Raw genomic sequence first — 17,112 nt, forward strand, 5'->3', positions numbered from 1 at the left:
AGGAGAAGGTTTGCTGGAAGTATCTTCTTCCTAGTGATCAGCCAAAACAGCATAAAGAACAATTCACCACAAAGTCATACATGAACTCAGCAACATTGTCTCTTGATGGATGTGTCAATCCCAGCTGTCATGGGCGGAGTTTATTAATTTACAGACTGCTACTGCAATTAAGACCTAAACTACTGCAATGAGATCGCTCCACCCTACAGGGATTTCAGCAGCTTCTAACTCCCGCACTCAATGCATCAAATTGTGATAGAAGGTGTCATTCAAGTGGTTGCATAGCAACACAAATGTGACTGAAGCCAACAAGTGTGACATTTAAGCAGGGGGTAAACAGTAATGTTTAATTGTGAAATTCTATTCAGTCATGTTGTGTGCAGAACAATGCTCACACTGAGCTTATGAGATGGATCTGCTGGATTATTTGAATAATATTAAGAGAACATGTTTTAAAACACAACGATATCTTTGGTCTGTTGATTTTGGCTTATCTTTGTAGCCCACATTTCATTATTGATCTAATTCCACAAGAAAAACCTTGAGTAAATGCTCAAAATGATCAAATCAATGAAAAAGACAAAACACTCATTACAAAAGGAATTAGCCTTTTTAATCTTACATTGCATTGAAAATTTACATAATAGTTTCATACATTTTACAAATTATTTCTTCATAAAAATATATTTCTTTACAAAACTTTTTTTAAATTCTTTTTTACCCTCTTTTTATATCTCTTTTGAATGCATTAACATGGGAGGAGTACCCAGCTGTACTGCAAATATTCATCTGTTTGATTGAAAAGTGTCCTTTTTTTATCATAAATGTGTGTTTTCTTTTATTGCAGTCAGTTATAGCAAAAGCTGTTGTTGGCAAATAAGTTCAGACTGGCGAAGGAACTCTCGAATGGGCAGTGGCATTGGATAAAACTGTATTTCTCAACCACACATTTCAAGGGCGGGGAGAAATTAAAATCCATAAACTAAATGGCAGAGGTGAGTAGAGTAGAATGAGTAGAGGAAGTGAGGAAGCAGCAGACCTGGGTCACATGGTTTTTGGTAGGCACTGTGTAAAAATCTGCCATGTATTTAAAAAAATCCTAGATAAATAATAAATTAAAATAAAACAGCAATGTCAATGATGTGCAAGACTGCAAATCCCTATGGCTGAGTGCAAAAAATATCACAGGTTGGTTTGTTGGATTTTGGAACTCCAGGACATTGATGTCAGCATAGCCTCCTGAAGACTGCAGCGTTCACTCCTGCCGATGCACAACAGCATACCTGGACTGTAATATCACATTCATTCTACTGACACATAATAATTTTCAATATCCTTTTATATGACCTGTTTAGGAAAATGTGGTGGTGAGTACTTTAGAAGGCACTGGAATGAATCTCACAGCTTGCAGGCCTGGAAACACACGACCAACAGTGTCTGACCCTGTGTTCTTATGACTAAAAGTCTTCAGAATTTCATCTCCTTTCAAACACAGTGTGATTTGTCTATTTTCCTTGCAATGACTTTGTTTAGGTTGACCAAACCCACTTTAGATATTTTTTAAGGTCAAATCATGTTTGTTAATGATTTGGATGAACGTGTTTAGTGTAAAACACAACAAGGTCAGACATAACCGGAAAGGTGTTTCACGGGCCATATGTACACGATAGATATGATCATATTGTTGCCACCATATATCAATATACCTTAAGAAACATGCATTTGTCTGTTACCGTATGTAATCTGAGGTTTATATAAAAGTATACTGTATAAATGTCAAGTGCATTTCATTTTATACAAATTTTTAATACAATAACAGTAATAATAACAATGGCAAGTTGTTAATGACCAAATTATCATATCAAATTTGTTTACCAAATACAAATGGAGCTCAATGACACTTCTGCACTGAAACACCAATTAAAAATAAATAGAAAAGAAAAACTAATCTGCAGGCTTCAGGTCAAAATGCTGACATTTGTCCGACGGCCCATTCTGAAGATGGGTGCTTATCAACAGACACACATACTGAATATCAAAGATCTATAACAATTATAAAAAAAAAAAAATTCTCAGGAGGCAACGAGACACCACTTTTCCACACATTTTCTCTCATTTTACCCAAACACATCACATAATGCCTCAATGTCCAATCACAGAGATGATTGGCGACATCAGGAACCGAAGCTAAAGGAATGACTGTGAATGAGCTGTAAATAAAATGTTGCGTATCGAAAGAAAACCGTCAGAGAGATAACATATCGGTCGATGTGAATCTCCTCATAAACTCTTGTTAGAATCGTTCTCTTTTGGCCTATCCCATGTGGTAATATATAGCACAAAAATATAGGTGGTGAATGCTCCTCATATATATGCAAGTAGATTTACAGATCCCTTTCCCCTAAAAAAATACCCAGTCAACTGTGAAGAAGCACTCACGGAGTGTGAATAAGGTAGCAGAAGAATCTCTTCATGCTTTCTGTCATGAAGAAGCTTTTCAGAGTGAGTCTTCAAAAAAAATCCCCCATGACAATATGTTTCATATTTCATACATGTTCTCTGCGGACGCACATAGTCAAATGGTTCCTGAAGAGTGTGCTTTATATATCAGAGGAAGGGCAACAGTGTTTGTGCTAGACATCCTCTGCGAGTCTCAGACAAATCCGTCCATGACTGTAATGCGATTGTTTCCACCTCCATTTAAAAATACAAAGCAAAAACCCTTAAATAGAAAAACCTCTACAGATGTTCTCACGTCAGGCGGATCTAATTATACCATTGTGCAGACTGTGTTCAGATTGGGGTCAAATCGGACAGCTTTGCCTTCCGAGGACTTTGCGTTGGTGTTGTACATGGGGTTCTCGAAGGCGGCCTGCCCGTTGTTGTTCTCGTGAACCGAACAGCCTGTGTACTGGGTTTTTGGAGTAGTCCTGTCAGAGCGAAACAACACACACATCATCAGAACGTCATTAGAATAAAATCTGCAGCAGCTTTGAGAGTTCGGAAAGATGTTGAGAGGCAGCGGGTTATGTGGAATCACGCAGGGAAGAAAGCTAGCATCTAATTATGATTGCATTCAATAACCTGCAAACTAGCTAATTCTGTCTCTAAAGACGATATCTGTCACCGTCTATTTCTTTCCATTCTGCAACAAATGATGATGATTTTGTCTGAGACTAATTTCTAAATTCGTTCTGATCTGTCTAGAATAACAACTCCGCAAACAAACTTTGACAAACGAGGACAGACGGCAAGACTCACCGCTGCTTGTAGAGATAAAATCCAAAGCCTGCAAATATCAGGGCGAAAAAAGGCACAAGGATTGCTATGGCCACAGAGCTACTGTTTGTACCATGTGGTGGATTTGACGAATTATTACTTTCCGACATATTCAAATCTGCAAGAGATCGAGAAACACATTCATTTTCATTTTAGCATGTATTCGTGTCTATTTAATTACCTTTTTTTTGTCAAAAAATGCATTGATGAAACAGGGTGAGAAAATATTTTACAACAAAACAATGCCGCATGCTAAAAATATCAAGATGGGCTCCCATACCTAGCCTTTGCAGGCCAAACTGGCCGTAGTCTTTACCCTGTATAAAGCCTTGAAAGACATATGTGGACCCATCTGGTTCAGCAGACACCTGATGGCAAACAATCAAACAGATCAACTGCCTTGCAGACCGATGGGAATATATTACCACTTATAATCGCTACTGCTCACACAGATTGCCAAAATAACACTAAAGATAAATTAACAATGAAATTGTCAACATGCTGGAATTTCTTATTAGCAGTTTACATTCACATTAGCAATGATGGACAGTAATAAAATATACTTCAGTAAATTGGAAGTTAATTTTAAGAGTATTCAAATGAACAAAATAATATTTGACGTTTCACTTCACTACTGTATATTTCAGAATTCTTTATTAATAAATCATTCTTTTGAGTCGGCTGAACTGGTTCATAAATCATATTTAATGATTCTTTAAATCAACTGATACGATTGCATTTGAACGTTTACAAAAGTAGAAATCAGTGTTATTTTAGTTTTGAAATACTATTATATTTTTTATTAATATATTAAACTAGTTTTTATTTGGATATTTTCTGTTTTTATTTTAGTAAGTGGTTTAATTTTAGAAATGTGTGTTTTTGTCATTTGTCATTTTTTATGTATGTCTATATAGTGGATATTATTTTAAATTCAGTTAGTTAAATGTTGCTTTGGTAACTAGCAAAATAAGTTTTTTTTAATATTTTGTTTTATTTCTGTTAACGTTTATGGTAACACTTTAGATTAGAGAACACTATTCATTATTAACTAGTTGCTTATTAGCATGCATTTAACTAGCATACTGGCTGTTTATTAGAACTTATAAAGCACATATTAATGCCTTTTTCTGTAGAATCATATTCTAGGTCCCTTATATCTGCCCACCTATACCTGAACATAAACACTACAACAACTATGTTTCTTACTATCAATAGTGTTTATTGAGGAAAACCCTGAATTAATAGTGAATATACATTCCCTATCTAAAGTGTTACCACGTTAATTATATGGTTTTAAATTTAGTCTCAGTTTAGTTTACAACAATAACCCTGATAGAAATGTAAAACCAGTGTACTTATACTTTTACTGGAGCAATATTTCATCAGGATATCTGTATTTTAACTCAAATACAGGATGCTTGTACATCATCCATCATTGCATTTTAGTATATAACACTATTCCTCTGTACAAAATAACCTAAAAAGATAATAGCCCTAAAATAAGACACATGTGCACATACAAATCCATCCAGGGTCCACTGGTCTTCTTTGATTTTGCTGAGTGTGGTGGATGAGGACGCATTCACATGATACACCAGCAGCATCAGACGTGCTTCCTGGCTCTTATAGACACCTATGACAGAGAACAGAGAGCAGACAGTTGTCTCCATGTTCTGCGTACATGCGTTTCATCCTCTTATCGCTCTCTTCTCATCTCGGTCACTCTCTCTAACTGCTGAAAAGAATTGCATGCACACACACTCTCTAGTCTGACCACAAAATAAAAGTATTGACAAGCCCCGCATTATCTAAGACAGCTCTTTGTCTACAAACACTCCTCCTGACCTAACTGCCCACTTCTAAACTACAAACAAGGAGCTAATTGAGAACATGCAGACATGGCTAATGGCATTCTACACTGCTGGGTTTTTTTTTTAACCCAAATGCTGGCTTCAGCCTGTTGGGTCATTTTATTGGGTTATTTTTTATATTTTTACCCAGGTGCTGGGTTATTTTTTTAACCCATAAGCTGGGTAATTTTATTGAGTCTTTTTTAACGCTAGGTTATTTTTTTCTACCTAACCGCTGGGTTGAGCTTGTCTCCGGTGAAACTTCTCAACAGCGCAGCTGCTGAGAGCACGGGCTTTTTAAGTCCACAGGAGAGAGCGGTTCTCAGCGCAGCCATCGATTTGGTGTACTCTTTCGGGGAAATAAAGGTTTGTATACATTTTATTCCATTTATAAAATCTTTAATTTTGGGAAGTCGTGGCCTAATGGTTAGAGAGTCGGACTCGTAATCGAAAGGTTGCGAGTTTGAGCCCCCGGCCGGCAGGAATTGTAGGTGGGGGGAGGGAATGTCCAGCGCTCTCTCCACCCTCAATACCACGACTGAGGTGCCCTTGAGCAAGGCACCGAACCCCCAACTGCTCCCCGGGCGCCGCAGCATGGCTGCCCACTGCTCCGGGTGTGTGTTCACGGTGTGTGTGTGTGTGTGTGTGCATTTGTTCACTACTCACTGCTGTGTGTGTGCACTTGGATGGGTTAAACGCAGAGCACCAATTTCGAGTATGGGTCACCATACTTGACAATACGTCACGACTAAATTATATTATTTTACGCAACGCAACATAAGGACGAGATGTCAGTCAGCTGCGGTCATTTTGCGCTGGAAACGCCTTTGCCTTGCATAACATAAATGGATTTTATTCGTTATAATACTGAGTATACGTTAATATGATGTTAAAATATGTCATCTAGTTTTAATACTGTTTGTTTTTGGGCAGGTTTTGGAGACAGTCACGCAATCTCTCAGCTATGAATGAAACGCGAGGCTGCAGTCTAAAGTTCGCAGTTCCCCCGCGAACAGCAGCCCTTCACCGGCTCAGATGTCGCTGACACACCGGCACGAGAATTAGCACTATTTCGGTAAAAAGCGATTACAGAGAACGGTTGAATACATTTAAATTAAAATGCTACTTCTATATGCCTTTTTTATTTCTAAAATGCTTGTTAAACGAATGTATGTAATATTGTAAACTATGCTGTATTCACCCAAATAAATTCAATTTGTCTTTTATTTTGTCCATGAGTGTTCTTGCTTAATAATAAATGTTCATCTTTTGCTGGGTTGCCAAATAACCCAAGTTGGGTTGTTTTTAACCCAGCATTTTTTAGAGTGTAGCATTTTGGGCGAACAGATACATTTCATTGCCCTCCAACTGGCTGATGACTAATCAGTTAATGGTTCGCTGTTATGATCATATTACCATTCCGACAAGTCCATTTTTCACTTGAGTGACTGGTGGTTTATTCACCTTTATGCACCAGTGATTATTCCTGATGGCCGGCCAATAGGAGTGTCTAAGATTAATTAGATGATGTAAAGCATATGTCAGCTTTATAAAGACTCAGTGAGTCTCATGAGTGGAAGAGGAAGGTGAGACAGTCAGTCTAATGATCTAGCTCGTTAACGGTCTAGTTTAATTTTACTCTGATGGGCTGAATCAGATTCTGTGATAGTAAGAACACACAGTCCTCATGTTTGCTTCCTCTGTTTGTAAGCCTGTAATAGTAATGTGCTCTGTCAGCTCAGTAAATCTGCAGAGTTTAACAATAAACCAACCTGAAAGAAGTAGTTCCATGTTGCTGCTTGTTAATGTGACGTTAACTCTACCGGTGGTTGTATTAAAGCTTGTGATACTCAAAGTCATTGGTTGTTTTCTTCCTTTGTAGTTATATGAGCCCTTCCAGATGTAGTTAGGGGCAAATACATCATCAGGAACTGTAAAGAAATAAACAAATGAACGACACATTCAATATTATTCATAATATTATTAAAATAGTATTTTAATATTATTAGTCATATCAATCCATGGACATATCATATTATAAAACATACAACACTCACATACACACATTTGAATATTTTTCATATATATTAAATTCCTGATATTTCTCTTATGATATACATTAACATGCAAATAAAATCATTCTTAGACACCTAATCACTACTATATTATATCTTATATTGCCAAAAGTGAGTACAGTATGTAGTATCAGAAAAAAACAATAAAACTAAATATTTCTATAGTTCTGGCAGTTGATTGGTTGACACATTGTCAGTCATGCTAAAATGCTAATGCTAAACTACTATATATATGAAATAACTGTGTATGAACAATAATCTTTAAGGATCTACAAACCAAGAATTTCAGCAACCCAGGGTCCCCCAGTATACAAAGCTAGGTTTTAATAACACTTTATCTTAACTTTCATTAAAAACCTAAGTGAATTCAGGTACACCTTTTGCCATTGAAATGACTGGGGAAAAATGTCCCAATTAACCTGAATACACCCTAACAATTGTTACATTATAAAATTCGTAATATATCGTGATCTAATGTTAAAAAACAAAAACAAAAAAAACAAAATGTATAGAAATATATTTTTTTATAAAATACATGAAATATTGTTATAAAAATATTTATATTATATATTATTCTATACATATATTTTATAATATATTTCTGTATACAGAGCTATATTTTGATTTATATATTTGATTAAATCTAGGTGATGTTATTAACTGGATATTTCTACATTTACATTTTACATTTATTAATTTAGCTGACGCTTTTATCCAAAGCGACTTACAATTGCTATACATGTCAGAGGTCGCACGCCTCTGGAGCAACTAGGGGTTAAGTGTCTTGCTCAGGGACACATTGGTGTCTCACAGTGGATTCGAACCCGGGTCTCTCACACCAAAGGCATGTGTCTTATCCACTGCGCCAACACCACCCCTAGGGCTCCAAGGGTTCTCCGTGTCTTACTGATCCTAGGATCCATCAGTTTCTAGAAACACATTTGATATATCTGGTTTGTCCTTTCTGTCACAGACTCAGAGGAGTCATATTTGCTGTAGGTGTTCCAGCCTGGAGGAGCTTCATCATTGCACGCTTAAAGCTTTGCAGGACACCAGCTTGTCTCCTACTTCATCCTGCTCTCTAAGTATATAAACGTAAAATACGCAATATGCTCTAAGAAAGTCTGGCAAAGTTCAGTAGGATTATCTTGTGATTCCAGTCGAGTTTTTTGCGGCTGCCAGACTACTTTACTGTCAAACTAACTGGAACCCGTTTTCTCCTCATTAGTCCCCTCCTCCTGGGGCTGTGGTCTGGAATACATCACGGATTGTGACTGTTTAAGGTACCATTGCACTCTGTGGTCAAATAGAGGAGATGTTCAGCCAAAATTATGCATCCTAAATGAAGTGCACTTAACACTCGTAAGTGGTCTTTCAAATGAAACCCCATTTCGTAATAACAGTGCACCCACCATTTAGCTTCGGACTTGGTGTCCCTGGGACTGGTTTAATAGGCTTTTCGGAGAGTTTAGAGCCCGCTGGGAAAGAAAGAGCAAAAATGAATAAGGCATTTATATTAAAAAAGATTGACAGATCAAATTGGCATCATTTTTATCATTTCATGCATACAATAACATCCCCAGGCAATAGTGTGCCTCCTTTCTTCCCTTTCACAAAGAAAAATCAGGTGACTGCAGACAGCAGGGGGGGGGTGACATGGTCAACATATCAAGCAGCAGCTGAACATTCAAAAGGAGGCTGTTTAGGACAGGCGCAGAAAAATGAGGGAGAAACACAGCCCCATCACAGTTTGGAGAAGCTCTGTGTCGACCGCTCGGGAATTTTTTTTATAGACAATCACATCTGTTTATGTGCAGTAATTACTGGAAAGCCTGAAGTGTACAGCTGTGTGTGCGCACGGCAGCGTGTGCTGGGGTGCTGTGGCAGCACTCGGAGCTGCAGGGTGAAGATGAGGAAGATAAAAATCACAGCACTGCAGCATGCTGGCCACACGCTAGTGCTCCGGCACCCCACCTGAGCACATGTTCACTTGAGCAGGAAGTGCAAAGTCACAGTTATAAGAAAGGAGAAATGTTGTCTGGTTTAGAAAAATTAGTCATAATAGAGAATAGAGAGAAATCAATTACATTTCATTCTAAAATGTAAAAGTCAATAGAGAAAAGGCTATGAAATAAGGAATATCATGCACTTTTTTTTTTGAGGGGGCTCTTGGTGGTGACTTGGTCTATGTGAAATAAGGCATGACTGAAAAGAAAAAAAACACTTTATTTATTCTAAACAATTCAGTACGTTTAGAGGTGGGCGATATAGACATGATTAACCGGTAAAAATTTGTCAACCAGTAGATATTTTGAACTATCGTCTCTGTCGCGGTTACACGCTCATGTGACGTTGCTGTGCTAGCCTACGTAGTCACGAAAACGTATTGTTTGCATGCGTTTTTGAGCATTGCCATTTAAAAATAAATGATTTTAAGCTATTGAAATGAAATCAGCAGTAAAGAGAACTTATTTCACTAAATGCGAGCGCTGTCTGAGTGACTGTTCCCGAGCACTGTCAGAGAGGTGCCAAACACATGAAGACTGTGTTCATAGAGCGCGGGAGTATTGAAGTTATTTTTACCGATTTATAAGCCTTGAATGGTTAAAAACACACTTGTATTTGTAAAATCCCATCTTTTAAGTGCCCTCATAAACATAGTAATTTAGGTCTTAAGTGAAAGCAAACAGCTGAGAAAGAAAACAAAGCAGCTCTTACAGTGACAGCTAAAACACTTTTGTAACTTTAATAAGTAGAAATATATATATATATATATATATATATATATATATATTTATTTACATAGTGAAAAATATGAACTGTTTTTATACATTTGATTACTATATACAATAGCGTTTCTTATTTATTTGTTCTACTGTATTTTTGTATTGCTTGTAACTAGTTTCTTATTATTTAATCACTAACTGTTTACTTGTTCTTTACTGAGCTTGAGTTGTTTTTTTCTATGGTTTTAAAAAATTCTGATATTATAAAGACTTTAAAGCAAAAATAACTATAGTGATATATACTGTGAAATAAAAATGACTCATATTGTGACATAAGATTTTGTTCATATCACACACGCCTAAGTATGTTTATAAAAATGTAAGATGTGCTCAGGCTGCATTTATTTGAACAAAAATACAGTAAAACTAAAATAATATTGTGAAATTACTGAAATTATTGAAAAATATTGTAAAATGTAATTTATTACTGTGATGGCAAAGTTGAATATTAAGGACCTATTACTCCATTCTTCAGTATCACATGATCCTTCAAAAATCATTCAAATTGGCTGATTTTGTGTTTAAGAAACAATTCTTATTATTACAATTGTTGAAAATGTGTTATTTTTCAGGATTCTTTGAATAGTAAGTTCAAAAGATTTATTTAAAAAAAAGAAATATTAGGAAACATTTGAAATGCCTTTAGGGTCCATTTAATGCACCCTTGCTGAATAAAAGTATTAATAAAAAAAAAAAATCTTACTGACCCCTAACTTTTCAATGGTATATTAACAGACCAAGCAAAACTGCAACCAAACAGACACTTTTTGATGGTACACTATATCTCATTGATCATGTTCTACAAAATTAATCATATGTCGTAAAGTAAAAAAATAAATAAATTAAAATTAGTCAAAAAAAACTCCAATCAGTCAAATCTGAGGGGACTCGATTGAATGGTTCTGATGGGAATATTCTGTATGCATGATATATGTTAAAAGTGCTGGCAGAGAATGTGAAATGATACCTCGACACACAGGCATCTTCCCAGTCCAGGTTCCATCAGACTTGCAGACCCGGTGCTCAGAGCCCCCAGACAAAAAGAAGCCAGTCTGGCAAGAGTAGATGAGCGTGTAACCATAGGAGGTTAGATCCATACCCACAACATCCACATGAGGAGGACTCTCTGGCTGTTTACAACTGTGGGCTACAAAGGGAACAAAAGTAATTTAAAAAGAGAATCAAAGAAATGAAAGCACAATCTAGTAAACAGTCTCAGTCCCCATATAATCAGACATCAAACTTCAGTGGGCAGAGTCAAAATGAAGTTTGAACTTTAAAGACAACATGGCGTGTTTCTTTAGGGAGGATCTATGCGCTCTCCCTCAGTAGCTGACACTGCCACGTCCCTGTGCCTACAAAAGCTGGCTGAGAACCTGAGTGTGGCAGACGTTGATGCATGCTGGCAGACGGCACTTAAAGGGAGCGCACCTTTACCTGTCACACCAGCAGATCAAACGCAAGCCAATGCTCACTCAGTCATTCCAACAGCTCCACCATCACTATGACTTTGATCAAAAGTAGCCGGATTGAGGTTCTTGGACCTAGTTCTTTTATCCAAGACTTTGATAAGGGTTTCTATCCATGATCACTAAATCAAAAGTAAAGCCACAAAAGAAAAGAATGTAACCAGGCAAAGAAACTATTACGGTTTCCAGTTACACTGCTCAGGGATTATTGCAATAAATTCTGCTCATTTATTGAGAAAATGTAAATCAAAATGTGCTTTGAACATCTTTGACATGAAATTCATACGCTCCATCCAAATATTAAGAGAGATATAAAGGAGAGATCAGAGTTTAGAATTATTTTTGATTTGATGCATTGTGAAAAATATTGAGCAAAATATTTTTTTCCTCAAATTGCGCAAATACCCAATATGATCACAATTGTCCCTTCTTTTCCTAAAAATAAATTACTTAAATGTATATAATAACTGAATTTGTACATCACACTCACACTACTAATCTATATCTTTTTGCAGGTGAAAACCTCCCATTGCTATAAATGATATGATACAGTCCACTTGAAGTAAATATATTCTCTGGACAGAGCAAGGCACAAGAAAAAAAGAGAAAAGAAACATTATTTCTTTGGAGACGAATCTAGTGGAACGCTAATGGAAAGGACAGCCAGCCATTATCCAATTCTATGTAAAATAAAAGAGGGGAATGAGAAAGATGATTTAGCACTCAGCCTGACTCTGTGAGTAGCCAACTGCTCTGTGTAAACAAAATTACAGAGCGTAATTACAGAATGATCTTGATTATTCTGAGGGAAAAAATGGTGTGATTAGGTACGAGCACACAAAATCTGTTTTATCACAGATTTACAATTAAGCGAGGGGAAGCGCTGTCTTTTCCTAGCCATCTCATTCTTTAATTTCCTAATTTTTGCAAAACAATGACAGAACTTTGGGGCAGTGGCATGATGCAAAATGTAATTAGCTTTTGAAATGCTTCAACTGAATGGCAATCTGTCTTGTGAAATTGGAGGCCAGCTGTTTTCTCGTACTTCGGCCTGCTTTAAAGCTGTTGATTTTGGAGCTTCTGTTGGTAAATGGATAATCCAATCACAAGCCTCGTAGCCCACCACGATAACCCACCAGACCTGGGTGAATCATCTTCATCCATTTGCGATTTAAATACACTGAGGTGATGTCAGGGGTATTTTACATTAGAAAGACTTACAGGGAACGGATTTGAAATTGAACTCAACTGACATATATATGTGACCCTGGACCACAAAACCAGTTATAAGTGTCAATTTTTTGAAATTGAGATTTATACATCATCTGAAAGCTGAATAAACAAGCTTTCCATTGATGTATGATTTGTTAGGATATGACAATATTTGGCCAAGATACAAATATTTGAAAATCTGGAATCTGAGGGTGCAAAAAAATCGAAATATTGAGAAAATTGCCTTTAAAGCTGTCCAAATGAAGTTCTTAGCAATGCATATTACTAATCAAAAATTAAGTTTTGATATATTTACGGTAGGAAATTGACAAAATATCATCATGGAACATGATCTTTACTTGATATCCTAATGATTTTTGGCATAAAAGAAAAATGGATAATTTTGACCCATACCCCAAATATACCCCAGTGACTTAAGACTGGTTTTGTGGTCCAGGGTCATATATACATACACAGCAAATGCTTGTATTTTTTTATATCAAATGTAGATCAAATGCACTGAGATAAAAAAGAGCAACCTGTCAGAGTTGTAACTAATTACACTAGGCATTTTATTTTTATCAAAGTAATTAAAATAGATTATTTAAGGAGTTAGTCTGCTTTACCCTCTAAGAGCACAGACGGACCTTTATCACTATGAGATCAGAGATTTGTCAATTGATGAAGTGAACCAGGGGAGTGTAGTCAGGGTATCACAACTCACATTTATCAAGCAATTCAACTCAAGTGGCCACTGTGTGAAAAACATTAATCTTCCCCCTTTCAGATAATATGAGACATTTTCTAAGTGCTTCTCTTTTAGTATGGTTGAGTATGTACATCATCTGTTCAAATGAACCTCAGAGAAGCAATACATTGGTCAGATCATTACAGTAGTCTCAGAGTCACCCAAAGGTCTGTTTCACACTGCTAGTTTTAGCTATTACTGAGTAACATTCACAGTGTAATTCACACGGTGTCTTCACACTGCTGTGTAAACGAACTGCAGCTTGATACAGAAAATAAAGTGATTTCTGAGTTACTATATGGAGTATTTCCTTTAATAACAATCACAAAGTATAAAATGGTTATCAGGAGTGTGCCACTGAGAATTATGACATCATTTGATGGATGTGAAATCTAATTTATATGAGGAGGGAGAGCACATTTACATCCAAATGGTAGTCAATCTAACAAACTATTGCTATAAACATCTAAGTAGCTTCTATCAAGCCCAGACATCTTTTTCCAAACAATAGACGAGTGGTTTACACTAGTACTAGTACTTTATGTTGCATCATAAAAGCCTCCGTATATTGCAAAAGACTGTTCAAAAATACGTTTCTAGCGCATTTTCCACCATATTTTCTGATGTTAATATAAGAACAGAAATAAACTTTTCCTACTCTCTTCAGTGGAATGAATCATTTAGATTTTGTAGCATGTGACGAATGTTGTGAAATGAACAATAATTATGAATGTGAACTTACTGGAATTACTGTCATTAGCAGAGCAAAAACATAAAACTGGTCATACGGTATCTCAAATGCAAGTTAATTGATGTTCACCTTTTGGTTGTAGAACACTTGGCATTTAATAGTTAATTCAAGTTGTACAGGACAGTGTTGTAGTCGAGACCAGTTCAAGACCAGCATAGGGTTGAGTCCAAAACAAGACCAAGACCTAAAATGATGGTCTTGGGACTATGAAATAATGGCCTCAGACACTGACTTGACAGCCAAGACCAAGAGCAAGAAATTATAATCTTAGACTCGGAATTGACGGCCAAGACCAAAAACAAGAAACAATGGTCTTGGATTCAGACTTGAGATTTGCACAGGCAGCAGGAACTCTGAAGCGGCCGACAGTGACGTTTTTATTCACGGCATTTACAAATGTCAACAACTGGTGAATGGAGGATGCCATGATCGGAGCTGTTTTTGTTGTGTGTCATGGGTTTCGTGATAATGGAGATAGAATGTAAATGCACAATTTACGTGATTAAAAGAGCATGAAAATCTGACTAAATCTCCTAAGGCAACTTGCAGTGTTACGTTATTATCGAGGCTGAGAAAAGAACACAACGCTGCAGGCAACAGGTAGCTAAATGCCATTATTATCGCTGTTTTTCTTGTTCGTGGAGTAAATGTGTTTACATGGCTTTTTAAAAATGCCAGGTAGCCGGTGTTACGTATGTGTTTGGCTAATAAGCGTACACTTACATCACTGGTAGTTCCAATAGAACTGTTTTAGACCCTACTCTGAAATTAATTCCCCCAAACGGAGTTCCTAGAACTAAATACGTTCCTATATCCTGTGGTGCGAACACTGCAAAAAGCGGGAACTTCTGCCAGTAGTTCTAGGAACTATAAAAAGGTTGCTCTGGTGCAAAAGCACCTTTTATCTGAACATGAACTCGGCTCTCTTCTGGTCTCAGTTTTGACTTGGATTGAACGAGCTGTTCTCGACTACAACACTTGTGGACCCATTTCTCTGTAGCATAGTAATACAAATACATTTTGTGACGTCTCTGTGAGTCATGCTGTGTTTATTCCTGAGTTACAGGTGACTGGCTGACAAGGTGTTGCACCTGGACTAAGTCAACAAGCTGTAAAAGGGACTCGTAGGAACAATGGCATGCGGAATAGTTGTTTGTTAGCATTTACGCAAGAGTCTGCCGGAGAACTCACGGGATATGGAGGTTACGGGAGATCGTCGTCGTCTCTCCCTAGGTCGGACGTTTGGGTTTTGAGTTTTGCTATTGATGATTGTTTGGACTGTTGTTATTGGTACTACTTATAAACACTTGCCGACATACTGACTATCACCTACACTGATTACATTACATGCTTTCTTTTCTTTATAGCTAAATAAATTTGTTTTAAGCAGTGGTTGTATGCGGCATGTTGCGATTTTTTAGAAAAGAATCGTAACAATTTAGCACTGACCTTTAAAAATAAGAAACTTTACCCTCAAATATAAATTGGTATTTTAACAGTTTCCCATGGGTGTGTAATGGAGAACACTTACGGATGCACTCCGGCTGGGTCCCACTCCAGGTTAGGTCGGCCTGGCAGAGTCGTGTGGTGGACCCCTGCAGCAGGTGACCAGGCTCACACTGAAAAGACACCATACTTCCAACCTACACAAAACACACACATCCCGTCAGACACTGTGCTCCCATAATTCTCTTCTGGCGGCAGATCAAACACAATATTAAACACCTGATACTTCCAGCTTTTGAATGACAGTTTCACTCCTGAGGACAGATGCTACAAAAGACCGCGTCTACAAAGGTGTCGCTCAGAATTTCACATCTTTCAGGTTCCTTCTGCATCATCGTACACCATCTGACACCAGACTCACTCTCTTAAAAGCTCAAATTGATGTGTGCTAATGTCGGGTGGATATTCTCATATATGGTACTGACCTACTTTACCTACAGCTAATGTAATCACCAGAACATGCACTTAGGAATCCATTGTGACCACTTCTTTCTGGACCACTAGTGATGTAAAGTGGCACTTATTTCCATAATATATGGTAGTGCTCCTCATGTGAATGTGGCTACCGTATGCTATAATCAGCAAGGTCATGGGACAAAAAAAAAAAAAGTGTTGCATATATGCCTATAAGTGTGGGCTGTGCTTTGGTATACATCTGAGGGAAGTAAAATATTAACGCGTCACCGAGTGGCATGTGGGCTTAGCACATTAATTGATTAACATGTCCCTGCTCACTGTGAACACGGTTGACGAGCCATAGACACTGGCGCTTATCTGGGTTGCGCGATATCTCCTCTCACTGACTCCAACATCATTAAGTCCCAGAAAGCAAAAGAGCTTGACTGGCTCCTTTTTCTCGAGGCCAGACAAATGATTCACGAATATAGAAAGGATGATAGAGGTTTCATGAAGCCTCTGCAGGGCTTGACCTCTGATACTGTAACAACTTGAATTCTTAATGCCAGCACATCTTGGCGATGAATGCTCTTCCACAGCAGACTAAGAGTTTGGAGCTTTTCTCTCCTCACATCTCCCTCAGTTCACCCCTCTGTCCTGCTCCCCTGACAAAACATAATCAGATTCATTTGCACTACTGAGAAGTTGATTTTTTTGCTCTTTTCGAGTGGTTCTGTGGTGGTTATTACATCCATGCATACATTTCACCGCTCCTCAAGTGGAAAAGTCTTGAGAGGTCTTAATAATATTTTGTAGTGGATGGGAGGGAATGGAGGGCCTACACCAAGTAGTTTGTCTGAAGTGTTTGAATAAAAGCCATGAATCATTCTTTGAAAATCATTAAAATCATAAAAAAGGGAAGGGAAAAAAAATGGTTTGCGACTCTGAAAAAGTGCTGTGAAAGTGGTCCATACAACTCATGCTCTATATGCCATGTTTCAGGTTGAAATGACATAAGGGATAATATCTGAATAATA

At 37.3% G+C, this 17,112-nt stretch overlaps 1 protein-coding gene across 1 annotated transcript in view; it reads right to left on the reverse strand.

Annotated features, from left to right (window-relative positions):
- Window positions 1–593: 593 nt before the first annotated feature.
- Window positions 594–17,112, reverse strand: part of LOC306846787 (CUB and sushi domain-containing protein 3-like) — a gene marked incomplete at its 5' end in the record, with an annotated part of 460,366 nt that continues 443,847 nt past the window's right edge. The window contains 8 exons of the mRNA XM_079380399.1: window positions 594–2,930; window positions 3,262–3,397; window positions 3,560–3,647; window positions 4,803–4,915; window positions 6,905–7,063; window positions 8,620–8,685; window positions 10,961–11,140; window positions 15,705–15,816. Of these exons, the coding sequence (XP_079236525.1) occupies window positions 2,771–2,930; window positions 3,262–3,397; window positions 3,560–3,647; window positions 4,803–4,915; window positions 6,905–7,063; window positions 8,620–8,685; window positions 10,961–11,140; window positions 15,705–15,816 (1,014 nt within the window). The 3' untranslated portion in view covers window positions 594–2,770. The remainder of the gene's footprint in view (window positions 2,931–3,261; window positions 3,398–3,559; window positions 3,648–4,802; window positions 4,916–6,904; window positions 7,064–8,619; window positions 8,686–10,960; window positions 11,141–15,704; window positions 15,817–17,112) is intronic.

This window comes from Barbus barbus, assembly GCF_936440315.1.
Source record: "Barbus barbus genome assembly, chromosome: 27".
Taxonomy (NCBI): domain Eukaryota; kingdom Metazoa; phylum Chordata; class Actinopteri; order Cypriniformes; family Cyprinidae; genus Barbus; species Barbus barbus.